The 9,815-nt window shown below is 36.6% G+C and overlaps 2 protein-coding genes across 3 annotated transcripts; both read right to left on the bottom strand.

Moving 5' to 3' along the window:
* Positions 1 to 3,155: 3,155 nt before the first annotated feature.
* LOC121379360 lies at positions 3,156 to 8,174 on the bottom strand. 2 transcript variants are annotated; one of them, XM_041507943.1, is made up of 2 exons: positions 7,988 to 8,174; positions 3,156 to 6,362 (listed from the first exon to the last, which is right to left on the bottom strand). In XM_041507943.1, exon 2 carries the CDS (start codon positions 4,866 to 4,868, stop codon positions 3,585 to 3,587), a length of 1,284 nt encoding a protein of 427 aa, XP_041363877.1. In that variant the 5' UTR covers positions 4,869 to 6,362; positions 7,988 to 8,174; the 3' UTR covers positions 3,156 to 3,584. The 2 variants fall into 2 exon arrangements, with proteins under 2 accessions (XP_041363877.1, XP_041363876.1); XM_041507942.1 differs by having other exon boundaries at positions 7,997 to 8,174.
* On the bottom strand, positions 5,675 to 6,253 carry LOC121379843 (protein ALP1-like). Its single transcript, XM_041508495.1, has one exon. The coding sequence runs from the start codon at positions 6,251 to 6,253 to the stop codon at positions 5,675 to 5,677; it is 579 nt and encodes a 192-aa protein (XP_041364429.1).
* Positions 8,175 to 9,815: the final 1,641 nt, after the last annotated feature.

Here is a 9,815-nt window from a genome sequence, read left to right as displayed (position 1 = left end):
TTGTAATAACTCGAAATGCTTATTATATATATATATATATATATATATATATATATATATATATATATATATATATATATATATATATATATATAATTCTACAAAACACGTACATTTCAGAAGTAACTGTTAAGCTATGTTTCCATTAATGCGGTTGCGGTGCGGGTACCGGTGCGTCAAATATCGCACACCATTGTTTTTATATTATGTGTTTCCATTAATGCGATTTCCGTACAGCGCCCGCGATTTTTTCATTATTATTATTATTTTGGATCGGATCATGGAGCGATTCCAGAGAGCCCGCATAGGAATCATACAGAGGATTCCCCTGGTTCGTAGGGGTTTCCAACCATGCCTCGTCTACTTACAATGACAATATGTTGAACAACTCTCTCTCTCTCTCTCTCTCTCTTCTCTCTCTCTCTCTCTCTCTCTCTCTCTCTCTCTCTCTCTCTCTCTCTCTCTCTCTCTCTGTGTGTGTGTGTGTGTGTGTGTGTGTGTGTGTGTGTGTGTGTATTCCATGTATATATGAAAAACATACAACAGCGGATCCAGGATTTGTAAATAGGACGTAGGAATAGGGGCATGTCCCATGTACTGTGGAGGCCTACCCGTATCACCAGATGTGTAGTGAGGTATGCAGCTATCAGTGGAGGGTTGGGGGCACGTAAACCCACCCTTGATACTTCTGATTATAATTAATATTAATACATTTATTTATCATATAATATCTTACATTTTCAGTGCAATCAAAGTACATGTATGTGATATTTTTCTGTGTAAATTATTTGTGAACAGTGAATAAAATACAAAGTTAAAGCAATACCCAGAACAGTAAAGTAGTTTACGTCGTTTCTAAATACATGGACGTGTAGCCGATGTAGGCTATATCGAAACTAAAGGCTTTTAAAAAAAAACCCTAATAGATGGAGTAATAAATAGAATAACAAACTCGGTACCAGTCATAATCAAATTTATGTCCCCCGTGAAGTAATATTCACTTGTCACGAGCTTTAGCATTATTTTATTTAAATTTGATAATAACTGGTAACTCGTTTATTATTCTCTCTCTCTATATATATTCTGCTATAAATAAAAATATATATATATATATAGATATATATATATATATATATATATATAGAGAGAGAGAGAGAGAGAGAGAGAGAGAGAGAGAGAGAGAGAGAGAGAGAGAGAGATAGATATCTATATATATATATATATATATATATATATATATATATATATATATATATATATATATATGGTTATGGTTCTGGGGCACTACTTGTTGGTACTAATTTTTATAATATCATGCAATGGTGCTTCATTTTGTTTATTTCTGTATCAAACTGTACAGGACTATCATAATAAGCTCTTTTTCTAACAACAAGTCCTGTTGTTGCATCTTGGATGCCATGACTGGACTAATCGCAGTCAGTAGCTGCACAAATGGAAACACAACAAACGCAAGCACCCACACCGCAATCGGACGCACCCGGACCGCAGCCGCATTAATGAAAACATAGCTTAAATGGATTAAATTAGCAGCGTCAAAGACCGCATTAAGGCCCTTTTCCATGGAGCATATTTCCGCGCCGAAAGCCGCGCGTGTTTTGTCCGCGCCGAACACGCGCTGCTTTTAAGAAAATCGCTTCACAGTATCTACTCAATCAAAATTGCGCACCCTTTTCTCTTTGGCATTTAACTGCTCCATTCAAATTCCATAGCACCACCACCACCCCATCCGCCTGCTACCGATTTGATCGAGCTGCTGGTGCTCCCTTGCACCTGCCAGTGCAGGCGGTCCCTCCTCTCCCCTCCCCCCACCTTTCCTGTCATGGACAGGCGTGCGCTACAACAGCTTGTTCTGAATGTGCACGTAAAACCCTATGACATGACATGACAATCAAAAAGAGTAGCCCATGAAGTGGCGACAGCGGGTTTCCTCTCTCAATATCTGTGTGGTCCTTAACCAAGGCCGGCTCTTGTGCCCACGACAGGCGTGCGCTACAACAGCTTGTTCTGAATGTGCACGTAAAACCCTATGACATGACATGACAATCAAAAAGAGTAGCCCATGAAGTGGCGACAGCGGGTTTCCTCTCTCAATATCTGTGTGGTCCTTAACCAAGGCCGGCTCTTGTGCCCACGACAGGCGTGCGCTACAACAGCTTGTTCTGAATGTGCACGTAAAACCCTATGACATGACATGACAGTATCTACTATACAAGCGTTTCCATGCAGGCGGATTGCCGCGCTGATTTTTGACCGCGCGGAAAAAAAATCGCTAGGAGAGGCGATTTTTATCCGCTTGTCTGCGCGGACAACGGTAGAAATGTCATAATTACGTCATTAATGTAGGGGTTTCCCTTCCGGAAGCGATAATGAAGTTTGATTTGCACACATATGAAAAATTGATCGAATTGGTGAGGAGTCATCCTTGTTTATACCAGTCCACCATGGCTGAACACAAGGACTTCCACTTACAAAAACACATTTGGAAGGAAATAGCAAACGAAATGGATATAAAAGAAATGAACGGTAAATAGGCCTATTCTCGGACACTGTTCAATCTGTTAAATTATAGCATTTGGGATTTACCTATTTTAAATAATTTTCTACCGTTTGTTTACCTTCCCCGAAGTACACAGGCACCCAGCCAAGTATATCATAACAATTACGTCTTTTTGCATATATTGCTAATACCCGAAATGCGTCCTAACCCTAGGATCATCCTATTTTGTTTAAAACGAATCTGCGCACACGAGGGGATGCAGACGATAAAAATTAAATAAATAATGACAAATAAACATTATAAAAGATAAAACATAGAAAAATAACAATAAGTAAATACAAAATCAAGCAACGGGATGCAGACGATTCGTTCACGATCAATACTTCTGGACATTTAAATTTAAATAAAATAAATGCAACAAATAAAAAGCACCCCACAAAAACTACTAAACAAACAGATTACGTCTGAAGAGAAACGTGTTCATCCGGTCGCTTTAATTAATTAATTAATTAATTTATTTATTTATTTATTTGGTTTATTTGATGAAACCATTTATGAATATATTATTATCTTTTCTACCTGCTTGTTTGTTTAGTAATATATTAGAGTAATCAATTGATTGATCCGTCGACCTACAGAACAGAACAGAACAGAACTTTATTTCACTCAGGCCGCTATTCAGCGGCATATGAGGTATATTAACAATAATTATATGAGTGACAAGATGGGGTTTACAGGAGAAAATTTACATGTACAATATCAAAACAAAAATTTCTAATAATAATAATAATAATACAAAATGAAATATATTTCTATATATATACACACACATACATACATATATACATATATATATATGCAAACACGGATAGTAGTAGTCGGAATAAGACAGCATAAGCTTGGAAGACAATTCTTTTTAAGGTTTACCGAATTTATCCGTAATTTCTTTATTAATTTGCACAACCTTTTTAGAAGACTTATTTTGTCATTTGTCATTAATTGTTTAAATTTCAGTATATTGGGTTTGTTATAATAATATGGCTTTAACAATTTTTTTCGGGAGTTATTAAAAAAAAAAGCATGTAAGTAGATAGTGAAATTCGTCTCTGATGTCATTTTTGTTACATAGTGTACATAGTCTGCTTTCTACTGGGGTGTTGTTCCATCGTCCTGATTCGATTGGTAAGTAATGGTTTGATGTTCTAAATTTTAGTAACGTAGTCCAGGATATTTGTGGTAATTTTATAATATATTTTTCTAATGTTAGGTGTTCTTTAAATGTGGTGTACATTTCACCCCTTGATGATGAAGCTATGTCGCTATTCCATTGTTGTAGGTACTGATCGTTTTGTCTCAATTTAACGTGATGAATAAGTAGTGGTATAGATGAAACGTTTTGTGACATCCAAATACTGGTCATACCTAGTTGGTTAAATATATTTTCCACGTGTTTTATCCACTTATAATTATATCCAGATATGTTAGAGTCGTGTAACATTAGTTTATACAATAAGAAGGATGTTTTTGTTTGTTTTCCAGAAACAATTCGGGACCAGATACTTATCATCCTTTGTTGGATAATTAATTTAAGGGGTTTTCTTCCAAGTTCACCGTATATCATGAATAGTGGGGTTCCTTTCCTTACTGGTAGGATGTGTTTTAAAAATTTAATATGAATAGCTTCAATAATATCAATATTTTCATGGCCCCATATTTCACATCCATATAAAAGAATCGGGACAACCATGGAATCAAATAATTTTAATTTACATTCAACTGAAAAGTTATTGTCTTTAGATTTTGATAGGATAAAGTACATTGATTTTGTCGCCTTTTGTGTTAGCAGTTTTTTGGTGATTTTAAACCTATTTAATTTGGTAAAAGTTAACCCTAAATATTTGTACTCTTTTACGTTTTCGAGTGTTTGGTTTCCTAATGTAAATACCTTCTTGTAGTCAGTAGCAGTACCATTAAAAATTATTATTTTAGTTTTGTTTACGTTAACTTTAAGTTTCCATTTATTGCAATATTGTAAAAAGGCATTAAGGGATTGTTGTAAATCGAAGGCGTTTGTTGCGAGAAGCGCAGTATCGTCGGCATATAATAAGCATAGAAAATAAAGAATGGTTTCCGAGATTGTTGCTATGTCATCTGTGGCTATAGATACCCCAGTACAATTGTGGCTTACTGTACTGCACCATGAGTGAATGCTCGCTCTGTAAACTACACCAGTTACCTGTTTTGCTTCTCTCTCTCTCTCTCTCTCTCTCTCTCTCTCTCTCTCTCTCTCTCTCTCTCTCTCTCTCTCTCTCTCTCTCTCTCTCTCTCTCCCACACGAGGACCTTGACATCGAAATAACAGTAATACATGGCTTTCAATTCATTTAACATGTATTTTAAAATATGTTATTATATTGTATTGCATATTCCATTATATTATTTACCATGTTCTGTTCTGGGCTATGCTATTAAAATATATACTTGAAACAAAATGTATTTCAGGGGATGACTGGAAGAAAGTTTGGAAGCAAAAGCTTGACGCTTTCACCAAAAAAAGGAGAGAAATTGCCATGTGTAAGAGCGGTTTGGCAGCTAAAACTATCAACAAATGGCCATTGTATGACCAGTTGACATTTCTGGTTGATCATGTGTCTGGGCGGAGGTGCGTATTTATATTTATACTACATTTTAATGTATTTTATAACTCAACCTCTAATTCTTAACTCTAAAAACAAATACCTTCACTTTCATAATAACCAACTTAGGAAAAACAATACGTTTATAAGGAACATTTTAAAAGAAAGACGGAATAAAGATTATCTTCAGAAGTTCTTCAGAAGGAGAGGAATCCCGCTATAGTCACGATGAAATGGAGGAGGAAAGTGCTGCAGAGACATACCAAGAACCAGATACTCCAAGGTACATAGTGCTTTACATATTTAGTCCTCTTCGAACATATTGTACTTGCCATGGTAAAGGATGTCTGTTAAAATATCTGGTAAACATTTCTCTTATCTGTATTGCCTCAGCTGTGCCTCTTGTGCCCAATCTATCTAGTGGTTGAAGGCCTGCTGCTTGGTCACAACTGGTGTCATCCAACAATTCTGTGGTTGTCTTAGATTTTCTTTGTAACATATTGTGCAGCACAGTTGTTGCCTTAACAATTGACACTATCTGGCATAACTGCAATTTTAGTGTGGTACATTCGCCATCTTTGTGATAAAATCCCAAAGGCATTCTCTACAATTCTTCTTGCACGACTATGGCGGTAGTTGTAGACGTCTTGTTCCTCACTTGTGTTTTTTCCTGGATAGGGCCTCATCATATGTCGTTGCAACGGAAAAGCCTCGTCTGCTACTACCACATAGGGCATTGGACCTAATTCCTCATCCCCATTAATAACATCATCCTTGGGTAACTGCAGTGAATTTGGAGGTGACAATGCTCTTTCCAACGTTGAAGCAGAATAAATACCACCATCAGATTGTTTTCCATATGCTCCTATATCAATGTAGATGAAACTGTAATGTGCATCAATCAAAGCTAGTAGCACCACTGAAAATGTGTGCTTGTAGTTGCAGTACTGAGACCCTGTGTTGGCTGGGGCTTCAATTAGTACATGCTTCCCATCTATGGCACCTATGCATTGTGGATAGTCCCACCTTTGAGCAAAATTCACAGCTTTTGCACGCCACTCTTCACTAGTTTTAGGGAAAGGCATGAAGTGTTCCTGCATCGTAATCCAGATAGCCTCACATACCTCAGGTACAATTTTGGACAAGGTAGTCACGCCAACTCTGTACTGTGATGCCAAAGACGTGTACGTCTCACCTGTTGCCAGAAACCTGAATACAAATATCGTTATTTATATTTTCATATTAAACTAGTCATTCATAATACTTCATCATGTTTATAATTGTTTATTTATAGGTACATCATGTCAACATCTATGTCAAGATCAAGTTCACCAACCACCACTCAAGACATTACTTCTCAGACAAGCATGACACCCAGTGTGAGCGAGTCAACAGGATCATTATCCGCCACATCCCAGCAAGGATCCCAGGATAAAACAGAAAGAGCAACACTGAAATGCAGCAAACGCACTAGCATAAAGGGCAAGAAGAAAAAAGAGTTGGAGGTGGACAGTTTGATTGAACATCTTAAACAACGTTCTGCATCCAACATGGAGAGCATGCAAAAGATAGCATCCAAACTTACACAAGAAGACGACGATGCAAAGATCTTTACTTTCTTGTCCAAAAGAATTAAAACATTTTCCAAACTAACTCAAGAATGGATGGAAGATGAAGTTCTTAGAATTTATATGGAGGTGTCACGGGGATCCTATAATACCCGTAACTGAATGTAACACGATTGTCCAAATATCTCTCCTAACTGTATATCTATTAGATCTCTCTGTAACGGGCGGTTATACCCTAGTGTGGCTCGTCTAGGTATGATCAGAGATAAGATCTTATATAGGTATATATTATTATAGCACGTTTAGTTCTCTAGAAAACACAACAAAAACACAATACACTTTGGAATCTGTATTAACCCTCGCTGACAAATGTACTGCCGCAGTAGTTAATTAACAACAACAAATAATAACAACCCAGAACTGATCACTTAATTAGTTAATCTCTAGTTGTCTAGTTTACACAATATGCTAATCACTTCACCGTGACACAACACCCACACGTGTGATAATTGAGAAACGCTTCCAGGAGAACTTAATTAATAAAGTAATTACAACTCTATTCCTAGATGGATGACTGGCTAAGCTTTATATATTTATTTAGACAGCGAGCCTACAGTTTACTGCGTCAGATGACCGGCAGCACCGTCTAAATAATATTGGTATAATACAGTATTAAAATATTTAAAGTCACATCAATCACATCAAGGTTATACACAGAGCAGAAATAAAATTATTTACCAGTCCGGACGGACAGCGATCCCTGGAAGCCTTCCTATGTTTCTCCCCGATATCTCTAAAACCCTAGCTATTTATTATAAAATCCCAGACTGGTCCGGAGACAGGACGCGGAACCGAATCTTATGATGTGTATATTTCCACAGTAACCAAGAGGTATATTTTCCTCAGATCGTCAGACTTAATGACGCCTAGTCGCCAAATCACGGTTGTAAAAACCGCACTCGCGGAGGTATTACGTAACTACTGGCCACCTGGGCGTAAGTGCATATGGAACTGCACACGGCCCTCTAAAACAATTAATATCGCCACAGGCGAAAAGAAATTAAGAGCATGTACCGTCACAGGAGGCTAAGGGGCGAGAGAAAAATCCGAGTTCTGCCACTGCTACTACTGATTCAAGTACCACATCCATGCAGCAGTATCAACATACGTTCACGCAGCAGTTGTATAGTCAACAGGACCAACTTCAAGCTGTGCAACCACAACCTGAACCACAATATTATAATTATTAAATATCGTAAATCTTACCCCACCTACCAGCATATTCCATTTCAGTGGTAATACAGTATAACCAGCCAACTGTAATAAAACATATATCTCCCATACTATTTTTTTCTAACGCCCGGCTCGCTGCGATGCACCGGTCATCTGCGCGTTTTAGGTTTGGTGTAAAAACAGAAGTAGGCGGGATTATGCATAGATCTGAACGAAAGCGAGGCAATACGTCATCGGTGAGAGTTACCAAGCAATACCGGTACACCTGTTGATTCTTTGGTTGTGCCTTTTAGTCGTCTTTATTTTCTTCTCTTTTTTGTTTCCAGGTTTATCGGAAATTTAATTTCCAAGATAATTAGTGTTATTATATACTGTCGACGTAATTATATGAAGGTTAACTGCGCAGTGTGTAACTGCAACAGTAACAGCAATGCACCCCAAGAAACGGCTAACATCATGGTTTCGATTTCAAAAAAAACGAAAGTTGTTTTAAAACATGGACGCATTATTGTCGTCGAACGGGCTTTACACCAACTAAATACAGCAGGTTATGGTACATTTACAATGTGAAAATTAAAACAAGTATGTACTTAAGATATACGGTACATTAAATAAAGGTATTGCAATTTGTTCACATACGAATATTTAAACTTCACATTTATTTACCTATAATTACCAAATTAACTTAAATTACCGACAGCCCATAACGACTCCATACTAACGTCTCTTAATCTAGTTGGTTTGTTAATCTCAAAACGTGATTACGAAGTTAACAATGTTTATCGTCAGTTCAGTATATTGTCATTAAAATTAAAATGCTAACACTTTAGCAGGAACAACATATGTACTCTGGCCAGAAGGAATGATGGTTAATTAGTTTTAAAGCTAATGTCGATTATTAAAGCATAATAAAATTGTACTTTTCAATGCTTTCTGTATGTCATATTAAAAATACTCTACACCAAATAATTGTTTTAATACCTACCCTGGGTTTCTGCCAGAGGGTGCGGAGGGTAAACTTACATGTATGTACTAAAAACAATTCAGAAATTAATGTATATATATAATGTTTTATTGTTTTCGATAGATTATAGTAACATAATTTCTGTTTAAAATTTGTAAAAGTGTGTGAAATAAAATGTTCAATAAAACCCCCCATTTCAAACCTATAACCAACCAATATACTCCTTTGAATATATTTAGTTTTTACAGGCCCGTAGGAACGACTTTGGGAGGTGGGGCACTGACGGACCGGGTATAAACTCTACATCAGATTTTGGTTACAATGGCAAAAATTAATGTGATAAAAAAAAAGCTCACAAGTGGAGGGAACTAGATTTTTATCTTTATTTATGCAGAGTAGTGAAAATATATATTTTTTCATCCTAGAGTGTGTGATGGAGAACAAGTCCCTAGGCCCGCCCCTCTCCAGTTCCTACGGTCCTGTTGTATTTTATATTAATAAATGCAAAGACTACATAATAATATTGTCGATAAGACATATTAGTTGTAAAGTGATTGTCAGTATGTGACAACAGTATAATATTTTCCAACATTTCTGTGTTTCTGTATCCGGCTGTGGACAGTTTCGGCAGACTGGCAACACATTTTCTTAATAATTAAAAATACACGGTTTAACCAAACACATTAAAACTTGGAGGGTAACTAGTTAAGAGAACAAGAAAATTGTGCTAATTTTAGTTTTTTTTGGTGAGAAGGAGATGCTTTTTGCAAATTTGCGAAATCGGCCTCTGGAATATCCACTGACGTGTCATATTTACATCTATGCTGAACAAGATTTATGATGAAATATTATTACATTTTGTGTGCTTTTCTTCTAATTAGGTCCATTTGCTTCAGT

Source organism: Gigantopelta aegis, chromosome 8 (genome assembly GCF_016097555.1).
Source record: "Gigantopelta aegis isolate Gae_Host chromosome 8, Gae_host_genome, whole genome shotgun sequence".
In the NCBI taxonomy this organism is placed as follows: domain Eukaryota; kingdom Metazoa; phylum Mollusca; class Gastropoda; order Neomphalida; family Peltospiridae; genus Gigantopelta; species Gigantopelta aegis.
The sequence above is the reverse complement of the archived record's forward strand: the minus strand, read 5'-3'. Positions and strand labels throughout refer to the sequence as shown.

Excerpts from the sequence above, each read along its gene's own strand:
- LOC121379360 (XM_041507943.1), bottom strand. The coding sequence starts at position 4,868 with ATGTCAAGGTCCTCGTGTGGGAGAGAGAGAGAGAGAGAGAGAGAGAGA.
- LOC121379843 (XM_041508495.1), bottom strand. The coding sequence starts at position 6,253 with ATGCAGGAACACTTCATGCCTTTCCCTAAAACTAGTGAAGAGTGGCGT.